This window comes from Epinephelus lanceolatus, chromosome 18 (assembly GCF_041903045.1).
Source record: "Epinephelus lanceolatus isolate andai-2023 chromosome 18, ASM4190304v1, whole genome shotgun sequence".
NCBI classification, from domain to species: domain Eukaryota; kingdom Metazoa; phylum Chordata; class Actinopteri; order Perciformes; family Serranidae; genus Epinephelus; species Epinephelus lanceolatus.
In genome coordinates this window covers 11487264-11510311 of record NC_135751.1, presented here as the reverse complement: position 1 = coordinate 11510311, position 23048 = coordinate 11487264, and the positions used below count along the sequence as shown (strand labels likewise).

The window sequence follows — 23048 nt, the reverse complement described above, 5'->3', positions numbered from 1 at the left end:
TCTGGTTACAGTTACAGTTTGGGATATTCTGGGAGGCTGGGGAACTCTGTAGTGGTACCTTTTGGAGCTTTGCACTGAAGCTCCAGCAGAAGGATTCTCCAGATGAAAGACTTAAACAATCATTCCCACTGTGAGACTGATTTAAGGATGTCTGGAAAACCGACAGGGGGCGTCTCCTCTCTCTGCAACCCCCCCCACGCCCGCCATCCCATCCCACCCCCGTCCCCGGTGGAAGAAGGAGGTATTGGGGATCTCCTCCTAGACAACAAACCCACAGTCAAAGAGGGGCACACGAATTACGTCACGCTCCGTGTGGTGAATATAACTGCGGTCGCGGATTACGCTCAGCGCTTTTCTGTAGAGGAGACAAGGGTAGCATCATGCCGAGCCCGCGCGCACGGAGCCCGAGGAGAGATATAGACTTTGTCACGCAGTTTGTCATAAAAAACAGTTTCCACTGATGCTGGGTGAACTTTTTTAGTGTCACGGATTTTCATCATGGGAAAGTGTGAATTTTAAGGGACACTGAGGACGCAGGTTTGGATACGGCTCGCGCGTAATTGCGCACAATAAAGTGGCCCCCTTAGCAGCTCCCCGTGCGCACTGATCTCACCACTGGAGCGTCTGACATGGAACAGTCCCAACAGTGTGTAGCCATGTATCTACTGGTGCTCTCCCTCGGACTTCTGATGGAAAGGGGGATTTGTCAGCACTACTACCTTCTCCGGCCCATCCCGAGTGACAGTCTGCCGCTTGTGGAATTAATAGAGGACCCAGACCCCGTCTTTGACCCCAAGGAGCGGGACCTTAACGAGACCGAGCTGAAGAGCGTCCTGGGAGACTTTGACAACCGCTACTTGTCCGTTTTGCCGCCAGTGGAGGACAAATACATCGGGAACGATGAGCTCGATGAGTTTGAGGTCCAAAAACCCGGTGGAGTACTGCCGAAGGAAATCCGAGCTGTGGATTTCGACGTCCAGTTCGGCAAAAAGCACAAGCCCAGTAAGAAACTGAAGCGGCGGCTGCAGCAGTGGCTGTGGGCGTACTCGTTCTGCCCGGTCGTGTACACGTGGACCGACCTGGGGAACAGGTTCTGGCCGCGATTTGTGCGGGTGGGCAGCTGCCTCAGCAAAAGGTCGTGTTCGGTTCCGGAGGGGATGGTGTGTAAACCTGCGAACTCGACCCACCTGACGATACTAAGATGGAGATGCGTGCATAGGAAAGGGGGGCTGAAATGCGCCTGGATACCGGTGCAGTACCCGATCATCACAGACTGCAAATGCTCCTGTTCAAGTTAAAAACAGACTCTAAATAATAAATTATAAGCTCATTATTTTTGTGATTCTTTTCTCACGTGCACTACCGAGTGTAGGAATGTATTTTCTGTATATGCGGTGCCATGCAGTTATATATAGCTCCCTGTACAAAGTCAGTATTATTTGTAACCAGAGCCTACTTTATTTGTGGAGAATATTGGTTATATATTTTGTATTTATGGAGATATGGCGCATAGAGCCACGTAAGGACTTGCTGTTTTCCATATTTGGGTGAAGCAGATCGACCTCAGAGTTAAACGTGGATTATTGATACAGCTGTGTATCGGTGACTTGTTTTATCCTGTAAATTAAGGAAATGTGCTATTTATTCTTTATATTCGTACAATAAAACGACACTGAAATGACTTTAACTGCTTTTCTTTTCATTCTATGATCACTTCTATCATATTCTGAAGGATTAGATACCTTTTAAGTCATCTGTCACAGTGCGCACGTGAAGTTCTCACGCTAACACCATTTTACGCATCACGTACTTTTCACAATCACGCACTTACATACTGCATCATGGTATCTGGTTTTTTCCGTATTACAATGTATGTGGCAACACTAGTGATTACAGAAAGAAAAGAGGATTTGGTGTTGAAGTAGAGTGTTTGTAAGTATTTCTGGATTTATTAGACAATAATCCAATATCGGTGTTTGATTTAGACACCATGTGGTCAATAGTCTCTCCTGGCCTCCAGTTAACCAGCACTATCTTATCACTATGAATGTGTCAGCCATACCTCAGACCTATTACATGCTGATAAAGGAAGACGCAGAGATTCAGTGATTGAAGGAATCAGCAGCTGCTAACAGCTCCCATGCCTTCATCTGCACAACTCCTCCTCTCCATTTGCAGCCCAGCAGGAGCTGAGCTGAGGAGAGGAGCTGAGTGGAAGTGGAGGCTGATGCTCCACATGTCTCTACACTTTTATTCCACTACATTTATTTTACAGTCATCTTGTAGATGCATATTTTAGATACAAATCATCAACTCATAATGTATGCTGCACTGTTTCAGATGAAAGTCCGAGGTGGAAGAAGTTTCTTTAGTTACGGTATGTAAAGTGGCAGTACTAATAATAATAATAGAAATGGTTATGAGTCTAAATTCTCATTAAGTAGAAGCAGAAGTAACAGCAAAATATACTTCAAGTATCAAAAGTAAAAGACCCCGTCAGTGTTAAATATCAAATTATTATTATGTAGCATAAATATGTACGCAGTTACTGTTGGTGTTCATCATATTTTAATAGCTGATCATATGTTTTTGTTATTGTATGTAAAATATTAATTAAATGTTATCTATGGCCATCAAATGTAGTGGAGTATACGTGCATAAGTAAATACATTTACTTAGTTACTTTCCACCACTGACTTAACTACCAAACAGTATATAAAGTAGTTCAAATGGGCTCCAGCTTGAAACATTAAAATGCTGTTACACAATACTAAATCACTGAGTGTCATACTATTATAAATTGATGAAATGATACATGTTCATACTGCATATTCATTCTGATTTATAAGTACATTTAGCTCTTAATTCTTCTCTACTTTTAGTACAATTTAAATGTAAGCTTTGTAGTTTTAACCATACAGTAGTGCTGCTTTTACCGAAGTAAGAGGTCTGAATGCATCTTCTACCACTGTGTAATCAGTGATTGCTTCACATTTGGCAGGCGGGTACCTTCCTCTCATTTTACTACCACCACGTAATAGCCATTTCTACTGACTGAATCAGAAGATGCCAGTAAATCTCTTCAACTCTTGAACTTTTCCCTCAAGTTTCTTTTGAATTAAAAAAAAAAAAACCTTCATTAAAGGCACATGATGCCATATTTTTAACAGCTTCATGGTCACATCAACTAGATATATTAAAACTGTCTTTTTTTAGCATCTTACTAAAGTTTACTCTGACATTTTTGTGTTATTGGAAACTTTGGAATCTTCCCTAGAATCTAAAATACTGTGGGTTTGGACAAAGTTGGCCAATCTACATATGTTTGTAAAGACAGAGCCTCTGATGGGTCATGATGAATTTAAGAAGTAAAAATAATAGTTTTCAATAAATTTGTTGCTTTAATCGTTTGAGTTTTGCGTAGCTGCTTCTCTCTCACACTGAATAAAGACAACTCCCCCTCCCTCTGTGGGGTAGACTGTGGGGCACCAGAGAGCCTGTGTTTTGTTTCAGTTGTGTTTAGTCCGTAATGATGCTCCTTAGCCTCAGAGCCAGCTCTGCACGTACACACGCAGCAGACAAATCCCTGTACTTGTCACCGGATAGCAACGTAAGGGCAAAGATCTCCGCTATACAGCTTAAACAAACACAATAAATAGCCTTTGATGTATGTGTGTGTTGGATCCTCCATGTTTGACAGTGATCCTCTTGTCTTTTCCATGATGCTGTTTGTCCTGTTGGATAAAGCCCATGATGGTCAGGCTTCACAGTTGACAAGCTCTGTGGATATCCACCTATTTTCAGGTTTTGTGTGTCATAGTCGGGCGTTAAAGGATTAAAGTCTAGTCAGTTAACAGCTGCCCCAGAAAAATACACATCAAATAATACTTTCTCAGAGCTTCTGCTTTCTGTGATATTTCACCCTGATTTTGTTCTTTATTCAGCTCCGTCACAAGAAGAAAATGTTGGTATTGTATGTTACTGCAAACCACAGATATGTAACATTTGTACGTTTCTTATGTAACATATCAACATTTCTTCTGGGACGTAGTTCAGATTACATGTATATGAGCTGACTGTCATGGGGAGGTTGAGAGGATGGTGGATGGCGCACAACCTGAGTGAGTCTGCTAAGCAGCACACCACTGCAGACCACTGTTGGAGACCGACAAACAACATCCACGCAATTCCAACCACAATTGTGGTACCAAAACCATTTAAAAAAGAAAAAAAAGTAGAACAAGATAGAACTTTATTTTTCCCGAGGATAATTGCTGTGCAGCAGTTGCAATACAAGGTTAGAGGGTACATGTAGTGAGACATGGGAGCATTTCCAGCCGCGGTTGTAGCACTATAACCAGGTTTCAAGCCGTGATGGTGGCATCAAAAGCAATGTTTTTTTAGCAAGATATCAGGGCATTTCTAGCTGTGATTGTGGCATCAAAACCAGACGTTGCGGCATTTCTAATTCACATTATGGCACCAAAAGGCACTAAAATCGGGTGTTTTTTAGCAAGACATTAGGGCATTTCCATCAGAGGTTGTGGCAACAAAGATGGGTATTTCAAACCAAAACATTATCTTGTCCGAACCATAACTAACACCAAAGTGTTGTTGAAACATAAAGTTTCAACATATTCGCTACAAAGGAAACATACAGATGTTACATATCTGTGGTATGCATAAGCATGCAGTACCAACATTTATTTTGTCGACTAAGTTGCTATTTTTTTTAGATAACAGGTGTCCTGTCAAGTGTGTTATTATTTCCCTGTGTAGTCAGCTCACTGTAAACCTTTCAATATCTCATTTGATTATTTCACAACCATATAGTCAAGATTCTGCCTTGTGTTTCTTATCACATCTGAGAAACACAAGTTATTCCTCTTCAACTTTCTATCCATGTCTCCCTGAGTTTTCCTGCTGTGAGCGCAGGCAAAGTGTTGAGGCCGGTCAGATGATTTGTGTGTGGAGTAATATGTGTTGACAGAGCGCTCGGTGCCTGCTAATACCAGCTGCAGACTGGAGGATGCAGGGCTGCTAATGCCCTTCGTCACTTCTGAGCTGGCTCTCAGCTCTCAGCGTTGTAGCTCAGTGTGGCGCTCGGCGGCCTCGGCTGTCCGCAGATCTCTGCAGTCTGAGATACCCAACAATGTAATGCTTTTAGACCCCAGTAATCCATTAACTTAATGATCTCTTTGGGTATGGGCTCATTTTATTGCTTCTCTGCTCCATCCCCCCTCAACCTAATCAACTTTCTTTTCTGCTATGGAGATATTCTGCCAAAACCTTGGTGCTGATTAAATTCTCCTACAGGCTTCAGATATTTCCCTGATCAAAGCAAAATTCTTGTTAGTTTTGCCAACAATATCAAACATAAGTCATTCATTTTTCATTACAGATGATAAAATTAGTTCTAATAACTTTGACTGGCTCATTAATAGACCAAAGGTAGCCTTTCTGGTACCTTCATTAGGAATACAATAACATTCTAAGCATGCCAGCTAAGTTTGTAAAAGTCTGACTGCCGAGTTATGTTTATTCAGTGAAAATGACAAATTTCAAATAATCCTGTTTAACAGTCGAGCACATGAAAGGATGTGCTGTAATGATCAGGTTCGAAAGCTCTGAATACACATTCACCACTATACTTGGACCACAGCTCTATAATAATACTCAGCGTTTTGTGCTTTAATGCAGTGATGAAAGCTGAAAGTTACCTTTTGATCTTCATAATGCTGGTAGCCCAATGAAATGGTCCTGTTGTGATACACATCATTTAAACTTAAAAATAGAAAAATAAAAATCAATGTTTAACTGAGTTACTAACTCAAAGATGTATCTTTATATTTAACAACTTAATTTGGAAAGAATGAAAGTGAACTACTTATATTTTTCATCCACCTGTAATTGCCACTCTTTTTATGTTGTAGGTAGAGTTAATTTTTACCTGCTATTAAACAGTTTATCCATTTCCTTGCTTTGTTTTACATCTTAAAAAAGAGTCTTTATGTTGAAAGTAAGACGATTTATTATTCCAAAGAAAAATGACTAGTAGACATGATGGTGTCTCCATCCTTACAAACTCGTGCTGAGCAGAAGAGGTTCATTTGGACTCTGACATTTCAGAAGATATTATGTCAAGTCAAATTTGCGGGAAATGTGTATTAAATGAACAACAATAAACTAATCCAGACACGAGACAGTGGAATGACTGAAGTTCCACTTACCAGCTTTTTCCAAACCTAAAATTAAAGAAATAAACTTAGCCTGCATTGTACTGATTTATGTGTCTCAAAGTTCTAAGTTACAGAACAACTGCTGCTCAGGAAAATCTTTTTATTTCTCCTGATTTTATGTCATTTACTTTTCCAATAGCATTCATTCATAAACCCAGCAAATTAATATTGAAGTGATTTCTTTAAAAGATTAATCTTTAAACAACTTAAAGAATTTGGCTTTGAATGAAACACACTTTTGAAACAGCATTGATTTCATTTAGAAAGATAAAAAAAAGAGGTCGGCCAAGAATGCACAAAAGGAAGAGATTGTTGTAAATGAGACTCCTTGTAATGAAACCTTTTTGATTTTGTTTTAAATCAGTGAACTGACATCTGTAAACCTATCTGACCTATTTTAACTTAGATTTCATTAGTATGTCAGTGAAGACAAACCTTGCTTTAACGACTTGAGTGATTTGTCTACGTTCATCTGTCAATATGATCAAATATAAGTGGTTGCTGTCAAGATGTCCAGCTGTGGCTGTAACTTAGGCCTCAGGGAAACGTCCCTGAATGAAGGCAGGTGTTCACTCCCAGTGGAACAGGGAACAGCTGTTTCTGTAGGTCACTCAGCATCTGAACCTGGCACTGGGCTCACGCCTCTTTTTCTCCAATATCTTAAGTTTACTGTCAAATAGAACATTTTATGCTTGCAATTGGGTGTTCTGGTGCTACCCCTACCCCCAACCTTTTTTTTTTTTTTTTTTTTAAATATACTGATGTATATCGCGTTATAAAGGTAGTAACATGTACAGACTGACGTTACCTTTTTCAAAACACCTACACAAGATCACATCACTGTTGATTCCCGTTCAGTATAAGGATGAAGAAGCTCAGTCATTTGGACATTTGAAGATTTTCCTTCCAATTTTCATCGACAAAAATCCCATTGGGGAAATTTCCCAGTCCCGTCATCTGCTGGTTTGACCAGGCCTGAGCCAAAACCGCTGTTTCTGGTAGACATCAAGTGATGGACGCTGAGGTGCAGCAAAAACATCGGGTGCAGCAGATGTCTCTGTTCGTCTATGAAGTGGTGTGGAAATATAAAGTTTAAGTGGAAAGTAGTTTTTAGACCAAGCAGTGCAGACAAAATGTTAACAAACTGGTAGTCTGCTGCTGTTGTTGTTGGTGTTGGTGTTGGTGTTGGTGTTGGTGTTGGTGTTGGTGTTGGTGGTGGTGGTGGTGTTTTATTTCTAGCGTATGCTCATTACACAAAGCAACAATGGGTATACAGTATGCGAACTGAAGATATTACATGATCGTTTCCCAAATGTTCTGTTTTACAAGTCCTCACATACACAGTAACCAGAGTTTTGGAAAATCAACAACTTATAAGCCGTTTAAAAAAAAAATCTGTTTTAGTGACCTAAAACTCCATGTGAACGAGAGACCACAACATAGAGACAAATATCTGTTGACAAAATTATCTGTACACTGAGTAGACAAGCCTGACAGTAGCCCATTTTAGACAAGCATTTCACAGTACTTCAGTGAAGAAGTTCTGCCATTATACCAGCTTAGCTATTTTACACTGAACCAAACATTGTTGGCATAATGCTGCCCCAATGTGTGATTTTAGATAAAATGCTGGTGTTCTAGGAAGCAAAAGAGACATGGTGTACACCACAACAGTGTTAGCATGTAGTGTCATTTTACATAGACATCGATTCTGCCCTGTTACTACTTACACTGCCAGCTATGCAGCGAAACAGCAGCACCCCTCCTAAAGAATGACAAGGTAGGCTAACGGTATAACAATCCTGGCTTGAACAGGCTGTATCAAAGGGGCTGTCTTTTTGTCGATCTGTAATTGACATAATGTTGATAAGCATGTTTTATCTACTCTTTTAATGGATAATTATGTGGAGTTACTTATTATGGATATTTTTTTTATTATGTATTTTTAATTTAGTTTTTCTGCAATCAGTTTCTGTCAAACCAAGTTAGTCATTAACTAGCTTAGCTGTCTGAGGCTATTGTGTACCTTCGAAGTAACTGTTTACTGTATCTGTTTTCACTTATACTCTTGTGGGCTTGATGTGTATGTTTACTAGGTCAGTTACTATGTTACTTTGCTTCTTCCTGTCATGAACAATGTATCACCATCAGTCTATACTTTTTGTAAATCCAGTTTCCTTGTTACAGTACTAATCTGCTTTTACAATATATTTGGCCATTTCCTGATTTGTAATCACTATCATCTGAATCTCCTATCCTTCACTGTTTTCAGTTTCACAATTGCCTCTGATAACCTCAAAGTTAAACTCCTGTCTTCAACCATTATTCATGTGCATTTACAGTAGCACTTAGCTACATAGCAGTGCACCTACATGTGGTTAAAGAACTCTGACACACAAAGCTCACAATCAGCTGCTGGCCTCTGTTGGGCAGTTGGTCACATCAGTTGTTTGTAGAGCTGAATCAATTTGTCAATGAGTGTATTGACAGAAAAATAATGCATAGGTAATCTGATAATCGATTAATCATTTCAGCTCCACAAATTCATATTCTTCAAGCAAAAATGAAAAAAATGTAAAACATGCTCTGGTTCCTGCCTGTCAGATGTGTGTATCAGCCGCTTTTATCTGTTTTATATCATTGTAAACTGAATATCTTTAAGTTTTTGAATGCTGGACCAACAAGACAACAGACAATTTACCACTGTGTGATATTTCATTGACCAAACTATTAAAACTCAATTTATGAAAATGCCTATTAGTAAAAAGTACAGTTATCCTCATGAGGCAATTTTTGTCATCCAAGTAAGAGGTGTAATACACAGAAGGGCCACAGTGCTTGGTGTCAGATCGTCCGTACACAACTATTTTTGTCACTTTAAAAATATACAAATAAGTTCACCTGTATGAATCCCTTTAATTTCATGACTTATTCCTTGGTCTGCCACCCGACTTTGTACCAAATCCCACTGATATCTGGTAAAAATATTTCTGTGATAAAGTGCTAACTAACCACCATCGTGGAGAAAACTGTAGAAGTGAATGTCCTGTAGACAGGTTTAAATTTCAGTACCCCTCAGTCTATTTAATACGTTGTGTAGTTTCACTGTCAAGGTGCTTTTAAAATAAAAGTATGAATGTATTTTGTTAAATGAAGTTACAGAAATCAGTGAGCACTGAATATGAGCAGCATTTATCGCTGCCCCGCCTGAGCAGTTTGTTGGTGTGCAGTCCTCTGAAAGGCAGACACGTCCTGTCAAAAGTTTTATTTGTTTGGTAAAGGATGCTGTTTGGCATGCGGCCCGGTTCATTGTGCTCTCCCACACATCAGATAATTGGAGTCTTTTGAAATCTCTTCTCTTCTCTGCTGCTGCTGCTCCCCGTCCTGGTCACGATGTTCAAACTGAGATGCGTGGCAAGGTTGATGTTGATTTTTCCAGCATTTTTGTCCGCTGTAAATTTCACTGAGCTGGGTTTGATGACTTGTGGGGAGTGATCCTGCTGTTTGATGTCCAGAGCTCGTTAATCCAAACCTCATCTGGTATGCAAGGTCAGACCCTACTTTGATGTGCACGGGCCAGCCCTGCCAAGTCTAGAGAGTCGAGAGGGCACTGTTCGTTTACGAAAGATCAGGAACTGTAGCAACCCTGACACATTTTGGCTTTTGTCCATCAACTACTGTGAGGATGAGGTCTGGTTTGTTAAAGGGGCCTCTTAGCTCTCCTACAGCCAAAAGGGCACACATGAACATTTTCCCGAGAAGCTGAATCAAATACAAATCTTTTCCCAAACACACAGAGTAATCGGAGAAATGTGTGAAACATTCATGTTTTCCTTAGGGAGCCACCAATGCAGTTAATATGATGAGAGCTCCATGATAACACTGAATAAATAACCGAAATATTAGCGGATATTAACCTGCTGCTTCCATTTGTTCTCATTGTAGACTCACCATAATTGTCTTTGTGATAAAACTGCTTCTACTTCTGCCGTCCCTGAACCACATAACAACAAAAAGCAGGCAATAATTAATAGTTTATTTATTTTTGGAGAACAGTTTTGTCTCATAGGCCCCATTGATTTGCAAGCACTCAACAACTGTTTTGCATCTTTGGTTCAAGTTCCTTGGAAACAGAGAGGAATGAGTAGAAACAGTGTGTTTGTTATGTAAAATAAAGCAACAACGGCCCCCACTTTGCACCCAGCGCAGGAATTCACTGCAATTAACTCTTGAGCGTCACATGTAAATATGAAGGTTTGGGGCTCCACGGGCAGGCCGGCACTCACTCACTCACACACAGGGGATCCTGGGCTTTTGTTCTCCCGGGGCTTTGGCTGGCCGCCACACTGCCTCAGTTGGCGGCACCTAGCTATAATTTTCTCACAATGGCTGGCGTGTGAGCCGTCCATCATTTCTCTCCTGTGTCTCCCTATTTCTCCCAAGCACCCCCCTCCACTGGCACCTCTCATGCCTGGAGCATATTCAGGTTTACCCATTCCCATGTGCTATCATCCTGTTATCTTGCGCAACTACACAAGCCGCCTAAGGATGTTTATTAATTCACTCTCTTCACACTTGGCTGTGGTTTGATCAGATGTTAAGTGTCTAAAGAGATCATTTCAGATGTACTTCAGGATCCCTGCAAATAGTTTCCAGGCCAACCTCTTTTTGATTTGGCCTCTCACCTACAATAATTTTAGAAAGTGATACCAAAGAGTGCTGCTGTGGTTCTTGAACTACCTTTCAATATTCACTTGATACCAACAACAATATGATATTAGAAAAAAACTCAGGGTGCAAAGAGGTCCCTGCAGGACAGTTGCAGAAAGTGATAATAACGAGCATAGATGAAGCTGTTAATGGTCAGAGTCATTCAGTCACTCAGTGGTTAAAGAGATTAATTTAGGTCCACCGTGTCACCACAGCATTGGTTTGAATCTAACCAGAGATTGCTTACTGTCACTCCTTTACACAAATTTCTTTCATTCTTTACTCGTGGTGATAAAAAAAAAGAAAAGAAAAGAAATAATATTCATAGGAAAGAAACATGAGAAGCAACCAAATAGCCTGGAGGAAGCTGGAAGCTCCCTATCATGCTGGATTGGTTTTGCAGCTAGGATTTTGTCTTAAGGTCTTCATCCTTGGCCAGAGGTTTTGGTTCGGGAGGGTTCAGGACAATTCACAATACCTTGGATTCCTGGCAGCATTAGGACGATAGGAGGCTAGGTGTCTGGTTGGAGATTGGCCTAAGGTCGGCAGCTTTCCTGGATGTGCTCAGCTGGATTGTCTGAGTCTCTCGCTGTTCTCTGGGTGTTGAGCATTACACAAATACACAAGTGTTGCTCAAACAGGGTTAAACAGGAATTTAGAATACTTAATATGTGGGAGCTTGAGAAGTGTCTCTACAGGTGAACACTCTGTGTGCTGGCAGCCACATTATGCATCTTATTATCATGTCCAGATCTGTCAGGAGTCCTGCTCTGTTAGGACGGATGCTGCAAGAGGGACTGAAGCTTTTTGTGAAATGCACTCTTCCTAAAGTTGCTTGCATGCTTGCCTAGTAGAGGTGCTTGCATGTGACCCTTGGGGCCCAAGTGTTCACCCAGTGTGACTTTCTTGGCAGAGCTAAGGTTATGTTTTACTAAGACTCATAATCTCGACCAGTGGAAACTTTAAACTTTGTCTCAGTTTTCTGGCGTACATGATGCTGACAGTTTACTGTGGACCACTGAGGGAACGCAGGCCCAGGTGCAAGAGGTAATTTTGCAACAGAAAGTCAAGAGGGGAGAGAGGATGCTCAAAAGAAAATTGTCATTAATTGAGCAGAAACTTACACAGGACTTTCAACTTGCCCTAAGCCTTATGTCTTGAGAGTTTCGCCATGTGGTTATCACAGTGTGAGAAAGAGAGTGTGAATGCACGCAACAGCCAGAGATTAGCAGAGAATGACAGTTTGGGCAGCCTTGTTCGAAAGCAGGGTTACCAAAAGTTCGTAAAACATCAAGGTTATCAGGAGCAAAAGCCCTCCAGCACCAGAGACTGAACCAACCTCACGTCTCCATCTGATGACAGAGCACCCTCATTAACACGCCTGTGGGTTGCTGATATAATTGCATTCTGTCAAGGTGCTGCACAAACATGTCAAGTAAATACTGTATGTTTCGTGGGCAGGACGGGTGCCTACTTTGGGCATAATCCCAGATTTCAGCAGTCAGATTTAAGCACATTTGTCTGTTGCAAAGATAAATTGCTTCACTGTGTTTATATCTCAATTGTTGTAAAGGAAAACTGACAAGTGTCTCACATGTGACCTGCAGGGTCTAATACCAACAGTACATAGATTTGGTTTTACAGACATTTCCACAATTATTGCTTGTCATGAAATAGTGTCAGTACCAAACTCCTCCTAAAACCACAAATTGCCGTTTTTACATTTCTGTTTGTGTAGGAGGTAAACAAACAAGATACATCATGTTAATTAGTGAGCTTTAGGTGTGTTGGTAAGCATTTTTTTATGTTCGGGTGAGCCAGGCTAACTGTTTCCCCTGCTTGTAGTCTTTATGCTAAACCAAGCTAATCTCCTTATAGCTCCAGCTCTGTACTTAACACACAGAGTTGGGTGTTGCCAATTTTCTCATCCAACTCTCAGAAAGAAAGCAAATAAGTGAATTTCCCCAAAATGGTAACTAGACAGTTTTGTGGATACAAAGCATATGATATAATTCTTTAGAACACATATATAGGTCATTTGTGAAGCATTTGGCTTGTGAGCTACATGTTAGGTACCTATTGTTTGCCCCTAAGCATCCTCACTGGAACAGTGCCATGCTGGAGGAGATTCTTGTGCTGATTTCCTTTACTGTTTTGTAGATCCAAACTCAGTCTTTTCCTCTGCCTATTTTTGTGAGCAAAGCAACCTACTGCTGCCTGAACAGAGAGAGAAGACGAAAGCTTATAAAAGAGAGGAACAAGGGAAGTAGGCGGCAGAGTTTGGAAGAGTACAGATTTATCACCCAGCCATGGAGTGGAAAGAAGTGCTGCTCGTCTGGAGAGTGGGTTTCCACTTCAGTTTAATTCAGTGTGAAGTGTTTAAGACACGAGTGTGGTTTGGGGAGATAGATGGGAAACCCAGGCTTTTTCCGTTGAGACTGACACCTCTCTGTATTCTGATCTATAATGAACTCCCTCGGCAGTATTTGCCGCAGTGAGTTGTCAACAGGCTTTAGTGGTAATTTGCTGCATGTTGATTCAGTATTTGAAGCATGTCTTGTTTTGGGTTTGAACTTCAGATAAATGATTTATTTTTATCTGCTGATATTTTCTTTTTTTTCCCTGACACAACTGGAAACTATTAGTTTTGAATTTTCATTGAAACAACATTAATGACAGTTGCCTAACACTACGCAACTGCATTGACGTATTTCAGGGGATATCTGCCATCTAGTGGTACAGACGTGTGCAGATGTTTTCCACAACTGCACTTACAGTGTTACTCATTCAGTTCTTCCTCTGTCTGTCTCAGTGATGATGGATACAGCATGCAAAGTGCCACACTGCTGGGGTCCATGATTAAAAAGCACAAGTGTTCAGCATGTTAACTAATAACAGAACATTAGCAAAGCTTTGATCTGATATATTTAGATCTAAGACAAACACTAAGGAATCAGTTTGAACACTTTTGGCACAGTTAATTATGAGGTGTCAATATATTTAATATATTTGACCAAAAACTTTTGGTACCTCAGACATAAGGTTTATTTTACACCTTACATTTACATTTTTCAAATACTATGCATGTCTGTGGCTGCTTAAAGACAATTCCACTGTGTGATAAATCTGCACTAAATGGCATGTTTGATGAAAGCTGAATGACTTGGCTCTCATATTCTGAGGTCATTGGCACATTAATGGCTGCTTTATTACCATGGCATGTTAACCTGAAGCACTGCTTGCAGTCTAAGAAGAAGCAGAGGAGCTGCATGAAAATGATTACACCACAATTATATCAGCCACTTTGTTGCGACTCCTTGCTGCCCAGCTGTCTGCCGCCTGCTGCCAAGAAATGGATTAGTTTCACTGCTCCTCTAATAAGACTGTTAGACCAACAGCGTGAGCTCAAATAAATAAATGAAAGCTGCAGATAGGGGGACAGAAATAGATTAATATTGTCAGACTGCGGCGTGTGTCTTCATCCAGTCATAGCTGGAAAGCTGGCAGAAGCAAGCAGAGATTCTCATTATCTCTGAAGAACAGCGAGCAGCCAGAAAACTCTCACCATGATCAAAACCTGTCAAATGTTCTCACACAGGACAGGCCAACGTAAAACAGAGAGTGTTTTGTATCCCTGGAGGGCAGAAGTACAACCCAGGCGGTAATAAAACTCAGGCAGACCATGTTGGTCCTGTAAACGTAATCTGCAAAGTGTTAATTACAACCTGGCGCCTCTGTGAAGATGTGTGTGCTGGAAGTCAGCTGAGTCGTCAGCGGCATCCTGATCTCCCTCCTAAACAACACGGCTCGGGCCATGGCGACAGCTTTGGGTTGTTTACTGTCATTCATGTGAAGTGCTGAGGGTTTGTGTGTTTATCACAGATGACATTCAATGAAAATGCTCTTAATACTGCATTTTGGCCCACAATGCAATGACAGGCAATGCTGCAGTGATTAATTGAATAGTCAACTTCCTAAAGATTAATTGCCAACAATTTTTTTATAATCCTTTCATCAAAAAAGCCAAACTGTGTTTTCAGCTAGTTTCATCTTTGAGTTTTGGACTACTTGTCATATAAAAAACATTTTCATGATGGCCCCTTGGACCGGGGAATTTTAACGAGCATTTAATGGACAAAACTGTTGGCTGTTTAATCGAGAACAGGTTTGACAGATACATTACTCAAATAAAAATAATCATTAGTTGCAGCCCTAGATGACAGTTCTCTTTTCATACGTTTCTTTATCTGTTTGTGATTATTTACATCCATCAGCTATCAGCTCTGTCTGATCTTGCAGAGCATAAAAACAGTTTTTATGTGCTCACTCTGTTATTCAGGAAATTCATCCCTCCTCTCTTAGGTAAGGTTTAATTTAGAGACCTCTTTTTCCATCTACCGCTCTCTGTGTAGCCCCAGAGGACAGGGTTCAGTCAATGAGCCCCTCTCTCAGATTTTGTTATTTTGTTATTGTGTAATGGCCTCCAAAGGTTGAAGGATGGCTCCTCTACAGGTCTCCCTGAGGAGCAAACCCTCTATCTAGACATTAATCTACTGCTGTGAGACAGACACGCTTGTTTAGCTAGCACAAAGCCCAGTAAGCTGTTGTCTCTGAGAAAAAGCTGGCCGTCTCCAGAGCCACTGGAGGCTGCGATGGCTGGAGCCAGAGTAATGACCTGTGAAATTCACCGATAGAGTTGTCCTGTTGCACACAGGTCCGCCGGCACCGGGCCTTGTTTGCGGCCTGCCGCTGATTTATCAGCGCGCCTCTCCTGGTGCCATTGGCTTTATGAGTTTTATGTGGGTTGACCAAACGACCCCAGTTTTGTGAAAATAATGTAGTATTTAGGAATGTCAAAGCTTGGAACGGTGAGTGTGAACATGATTTTCTAATATCTGGCAGAACAACTTGACATTAAATCAACCTGTAATTCATCTGTTGGAATGCTTGAAAACAAGCTACATTTCCAGTTGTTGTTTCTAAATTATTTGGTTAAACTGTCAATATTTGAGCTCCATTTCCAAGAGTGTGTCATAGCAATGGTTTCAAATATTTACACTACTTTGTCCTGTGAAATAGTCAATATTTTCTCTCCTCCTCAATCCGATTAGGATGTGAGGCTGAAAGTTAAGGACAGGAGCCTTTTGAAGGTGGTAAGGAGAGTAGCTGTGTCTTCCCCAGAGCAGATTATGCAAAGATCAGAGGGGAAAACTTCCCGCTGGCACCTTCTGTCTGGTAGATACAGTTTGACTTTGTTACCTCAGTTTCACAGCAGAGGGAGATTTCTCCTTATTCCTGCCCTGTGGGTGTTGAAAGAAACTGCTCACTGAAAGAGAAACAGATTTTTATGTCAAAAATGGCTTCTGTACAATAACTGCTCAGACTCTTTGTCATACTTCCTTCTGTCTTACTTTTTATTTTACTTTCGCCTCTTCTCTCTGTTATCTTCAAATACTGTTTAACCATATTGTATTATTACGTAATCAGTGTTGTAGTGTTGTTCGAAAACAAACGTGGGGAGTCGGTGGCTTAGTGGATAGAGCAGGCGCCCCATATACAAGGCTGTTGCCGTAGTGGCCCGGGTTCGACTCCAGCCTGTGGCCCTTTGCTGCATGTCATTCCCCCTCTCTCTCCCTTTCACACTTGACTTTCCTATCAATTAAAGGCAAAACTGCCCAAAAAGATATCTTAAAGAAAGAAAACAAACATGTTAGATGTCTGAACTTGACACTGTAAAAAACATGATTTACAGCATGATATCTGAAAATTACTTTCTAAAATTCTATTGAACAAGAGTCTGCACCTACGCTGGTAGCTGTGTAAGGCTTCACAGTAGGGCTAAATGCCAATGCCTTCATGCTAACTTGGTGAATTTTAGCAGGTAGTGTGTTTATCGTGTTCATCATGTTAGTTTAGTGTGTTAGCTTGCTAACATTTGTTAATTAGCACTAAACACAAAGTACAGATGAGGCTGATGGGAACGTGATCAGTTTTTCAGGTATTTGGTCATAAATCATCAGTGAAGTCTGCCCAGTATTTGTCAATATTTCAGTCCGGACCAAAGCAGTGGACCAACCAACATTAAGAGCCACGCCACTGAAGTGGCTAATAAAAACTAATGTTTATGTTGGGTCATACAGTGAAGATCACAAAGGACATAATTTTTGTCCATAGTTCTCACTGAGAACTGCATTAATCAATAATTGAATCAATAAATGTGCTAAGGTTTTAGAATTGTGTCAAACCTTTTCTTGGTAAATATTTTAGGGAAAAGATGAAATCAGGTTTCTGTGTGGTTGTCCCCATTGAACATGAAATGAATTAAGGTGTCATTAAGTTTTAGAAGTACGACACATCATTCGGTGTGCCTCAAGGCTAGTTTAGGTTCTTTAATTTTTTTGGTTTGCTAATGTTATGCAACCCATTTTAAACCAGGCCAGGTTGCTACTTCATCAACTGTACATTACAGTAGTTCTTGATGTCCAAGAACATCTAAATGCTCTACCTTGACTCAACTGTGGTACTACTTATCGGCTCTGCTGACCAAAGATTTACTGTCAACTCGACTACAGTTGTTGGTATTTCTACATTGTTTTAAGAGGCAAAACCTTTGTGTCAAGTGTCACTTTAAGTTTGAACTACATATTAAGATTATTACGAAGTATGTATTGTATTATTTCCATCCATTCATTTTTCTTCTTGGTCATTACTGAGAAACTGTCAGACATTTTTCTTTCAAACATTTTGGACATTTGTAATTTGGCTTCTGTCTGACTTCCAAGCAATAAATCAGCTGTTGTTTTCTGTTGTTATGTTAGTTTTTAAGGTAGTCTATGGGCGTTGCGGATTTAAAGCATCTCAGTTGTGCTTTTAAGTTATAACATAATTTCTCTAAATGTCCTGCTCACAATACTCATAAGGCTAGGAAACCTCAGAATTTTTTTAATTAACTGTTAATTAACCCACCCTTTCAAACATCCATAGTGGAACTGAAAAAAGGCAGAGAAAGCTGATATTATCCAACCTTTTCAGCCCAGTCCAAAGTGATTATTAGTTATTTGTTATTTATTAATTCTATTTACAGCGTCATGTTACCTAATGTCGCCAGCTGAAAAATTCAAACCGCTCAGTAAATGCAGTAAACTGAAATGTTTCCTGTATAATTTGTAGCGCAAAAACTTTATTTGCAGAACACCCAATGAATTAATTTTGCACATCTAATTTCACCCGTTCTTCATTCATTCAGTTTTATATTTCCATTTATTTTGTTTATATTTTGACATTTTATGGGTCCACGTAGAAGTTTCAAATGGATTCTCTTTTACCAATATGGCTCTGACATGGCCTTCTCACGTTTTACAGGTAGCTGAAGGTAGCAATTGAAAATGTGTTTCTGGAGCCAGGATGACATCAGATACCATGACTAATCGATAGGTTTCTCTCTGCCTGCTTGCCCTTCAGGTGTCCGTGAATTCAGAGGGAAGGAGGCGGAGTTCATCTGGTGTAATAAAAGTAAGCTTGGAGGAAAATGTGACAGATGTGGAGGCCTGTGCCAGCGAGAAAAGCGAGAGTGGGACTGTCAGACATGTCGACTCCGGCGTAGTGATGGATGGAGAGTGAGGTAAGACAGATGACATCGTCTGTCTGAGGCCATGTTGTCATAGTGGAGGATTGCCGCTTGTCTTAACCTCTCAATATCAGAGAGCAAACTGAAGTTTGTTTACACTGCTCCAGTGGAGTGATTTAGAATGAGGGGTGAGGGAGACGTGGGTGTAGAAGGTATGCTCGCTGGAGGGTCGGATCAGGTTTCTAAACATTCCCTTTGAAATTGAATAGCAACCATCCCAGGCGTTTTAAACTCAGCCAGCCCAGTTTGGTTACAATTCTCAAGGTAGAGAGGAGTCCAAACACAAATACAAACAGAGAAAATTAAATATCAATATCAGAATTGGCCTTTAAATACCCATATTAGTCAACGTCTAGCCTGGAGTCTGGCCAATGAAAGAAGCAGAAAATAGTGTTCTTGTTCTTGTATGGTATGGAGCCTTCATAAAGCAATAAAACAAAATATCAGAATTGTTTTGAGAAGCACTGTTGTGTACTTTGCTAAATAGAGGATTGTTTTTTCTTTTTTCTTTATTTTATACTATTAATTTATATTATGAGGATTATTGTCTGCCTGCAAAGGTAAGTGAAATCTTTTCTGCAAATGAAAAGGTAGTTAAAATAAGTTTCCATAGGCCACTAATCTTCCCTTTTGTTGCATCCTTTTGTATCAATTGCTTACTTTCAACAATGCATCATGGAAAAAGCTTATTTCTGGCTTTTAAACAAAGGCCAGAGTTAAGCAAAGAGCTGATTGATTTATGGCATCTTGTGTTGCTAAAACAATAAGACGTCCTGGGGAAAAAAACAAAAACATCCCCGGAGATGAACTTGCTGAATGCTCTTCAAAACAACATGGTTTGGGGTGTGTGTTATTGCGATAGAAGATGGATTGGAGTCTGGCTTATTTTGCCAGGAGTCAGGTGTGGGGGTGGGGGGTTGTCTTGGATCGGGGTTGGTGCATCGATGCTGGGGCTGAGGTGGGGGTTTAGGCACATTTCCAACCCCAGCCTGAAGTCAGTGCTGGGCTGGGTTTTTGGGTATATATATATATATATATATATATATGTGTGTATGTGTATGTGTATGTGTGTGTGTGTGTGTGTGTGTGTGTGTGTGTGTGTGTGTTGGGCTGGAGGGGTGTGTGGGGTTGGGATTACACTGTCACACTGTTCATACTGTTTATGCATACCAGGCCACTGTGAGTGCCTCTTTGTCGCGTAAGTGTTTACTTGAATTTATTTTGGGAGAATTCCACATGACTGGGACGGGGATCTCTATAAATTATGGAATCGAGCGCTTTGTGTAATGATAACTTCTGTCAGTTAGTCAGGCTGTGTGACAGTGTTTTTAAGAGTGTGTAAATACAGGGGTGGTGAAAGAGGGAAAGGGGTGTCTGTGTGTTGAAAGGTGCTGCAGACTTTCTTGTTCATTTAGTCTCTTCAGCGGAACAATAACAATGCTGTAAAATGAGCTCCTTATGCCACTTTCCTCACAGGGCCACATTTATAATACCGAGAAACAGTAGTGGAACGTACAGTAACTACCTATGTGTGTATATATATATATATATATATATATATATATATATATATATATATATATATATATATATATATATATATATATATAGTATGTATACCTATATATACCTATTTACTCAAGTACAATTACAATTTTGATATATTTGAACTTTATGTAGGTATTTTCATTTTATACTACTTTACACTGTGAATCTACTACATGGCAGAGGGAAATATTGTAGCCTACCTGTTTCCCATGACATTTATTTGACATTGTAGTCACCGCTTATTTTGCAAATTCAGTTTTTATGTATAAAAAATTTGTTTTAAAAAGATAACGTAAAATTGATTAATTGTTAAGTACATTAAATGCTTTATGGAAACTCCCAGGGTGCTAAGATGTCATCCTTAATTGGCATTCTTTGTTAAAAAACAGTCAAAATACCCCAAAGAGATTCAGTATATAAAGATATGTGGTGTAGCATTTTTATTTGGTAAGTTACTTAAAGGAGCAGTGTGTAGGATTTAGTGGCATCTAGCAGTGAGGATTGCAGATTGCAACCAACTGAAACTTCTTGTGCCAGTTAGGATTTACTTACTGTTAGTTGTTCAGGAGGTTTTTATTGGGAGATTAATTATACGCAGAGGTCTCTTCCTATCTTTAACAAATGGACCAACTGATTAAAACTGAGAAAAACACAGATTGGTGTTTCTCCAACGCTTTTAAGCACATTGCAGTCCGCCAGCCCATTTTGGGCTACTGTAGAGACATAGCAGACTCAGTGGATGAGGACCCACTCCCTAGGTAGATAAACAGCCCATTCTAAGGTAACGAAAACAGGACAGTTCTTATTAGCAGGTTATCTAATACACATAAAAAACGATACTTACTACATTATTTTCCATTTCTGCCAATATATCTCCCTAAAACCCACACACTGTTCTTTTAAAACAGTGAATGGATTGTTTAATTGATGATTCTTTTTTTTTTTTTGACTTAACAACTAATCAGCCAATCAAATCAGTATAGAGAACATAGCACTTTTCTGATCTGTTTTGGTTACAGGTCATATATACTATAAGCGGGTCAAGTGAGAGCTGCCAAAGATTAATACAACAAAATGGCCTGTTCTGGCAGCTGTCTGCAGCTGAGGAATGATGGGGAATTGGTAAAACCGTCAGACAGACTGGCTGTATTGTCCTCTGTTCTGTCAGAGAGCTGCTCTGCTGTTACCAAGAGATTATTTGATTTGAACGACTAAGTGCCAAATCAAAAGCTGAGTTATTCTGCGGTCGCCTTCCCTGTCCTCAGCGGAGCTCTGGACTCCAAGTTTGTGGGTTAGAGATACAAGGTATTGCACAGCCAAGCCATACACACGCACCCAACACTGACCCAGACCCGAGGCAAATCAAATGGAATGAGTGGCTGAAATTTAATCACTGGCCATATACTGAAAGTGTTGGCATGTCAGAGGCATGTACGGGTTTCCAATGTTATCAAGACCATCAGTTGAGGATGCAGTGGAAATAGAGGACATCTACATTTCTCTTGGCAAGCTCTTGAAATTAGAAACTGTGGTTGTAGATAACTCAAAACTCTAGCCATTGTTGAGAAAAACCCCCCGATGTGGTTTGTATCATTGTACGTCTTACACTATAGAAGAAATACCAGTGTATGCTGTTGTACTATTATTATAGAGAGAATACTATTGTGGAACTGTATAGGGAGGTTTTAACGTAAGAAAGGCAGACTGACAGTTTGCTGCATATAATAAGATACACTGAAGGATTTCAATGTCAAGTGTGTAAACTAACAGATTATATAATTATGGTTAATTAAGAAACTGAAGGGCTCTTGGGTATCTTTACCATTTAGTACAACAGCACCATCTAGTGGCTGTTGCAGTACATGCGTCCATGAGTTGTAGTGGGAAGTCTAGCAGTGGAGAGAAGAGATAGAAAGTCATATTGACTGGGTTTCTGTTATCTTGTTTCTTCCCTAATGGATGTGACTTCTTTAGCTGTGGTGCCAGTAAAGACTGAAACGACACTGCTTCAGAGAGTCTTGACATCTTGTAAGTGCTGGTGAATTTCTGATCAGCATGATAAGTCCTTAATATTTGAAGCCCAGGTCCAACATATCTGGACATGTCTCAGCTTAATGCTAACCTACTGAAAGTAAGGCTACAATAACATTACCTCATCAACCTGTTTATTTAATTGATTGTTTGAGGATTCCTACAGTTTGAGGCAAGTTAGATTTAAGACATCTTGTTGCCATTCACAATTATATCTAAAAAAAACCCAAGCTGACATCAATTACTTTGGGTAAGAGATGATTTTGACTTTTCTGGAAAATACTGTTCATTTGTCAGTGGGTTATCTTGGCGATTTTGTTTCTCACTCTGCTTGTGGGATTCCACTGCCTTGATTCCCATTATGCAGATTTTGAAATTCTTTTGCATAAAATACACAGAGCCTTGTATGCATTGCCTTGTTCTTGTTTCTACCATGCTATGAAATCTTGAATAAATAGTCAGATAGCCAATTTTCACAGAATTTGCTCTTTCCCATGTTGTTCATGGTGCAGTAACAGCTAGGTAGCAGACAGTGGATCCTCTGCTCTGAGCAGTCTGGCTAGAAACAAAATGAGTAATGCTTTATCCCATGTTTGACCATTTTTAAAACTTTTGAAAAATTGATTTATGACATTTTAATACCAAGACCTTAAATCTACATTAATGCAATTAATGCCCCCTAAGACTTTTTAAGATCTGTCGGAAACCTGTTGTTTAGTCTGTAAAATGTCCAAAAACAATGAAAAATTCCAATAACAGGTGACAAAGAATTCAGAACCAAACATATTTAATTTACAGTTATGTAAGTGAGAAAAACAGCAAATCCTCACATTTAAGAAGCAGGAACCAGGACGATTGGCACTTTTGCTTAATAAAATCAAACAAGTCATACA

General features: G+C 40.0%; 1 protein-coding gene across 1 annotated transcript; it reads left to right on the top strand.

The window, feature by feature from the left end:
• Positions 1-257: 257 nt before the first annotated feature.
• nog1 (noggin 1) lies at positions 258-1682 on the top strand. Its single transcript, XM_033645522.2, has one exon. It carries the CDS (start codon positions 630-632, stop codon positions 1296-1298), a length of 669 nt encoding a protein of 222 aa, XP_033501413.1. The 5' UTR covers positions 258-629; the 3' UTR covers positions 1299-1682.
• The last annotated feature ends 21366 nt before the right edge of the window (positions 1683-23048 follow it).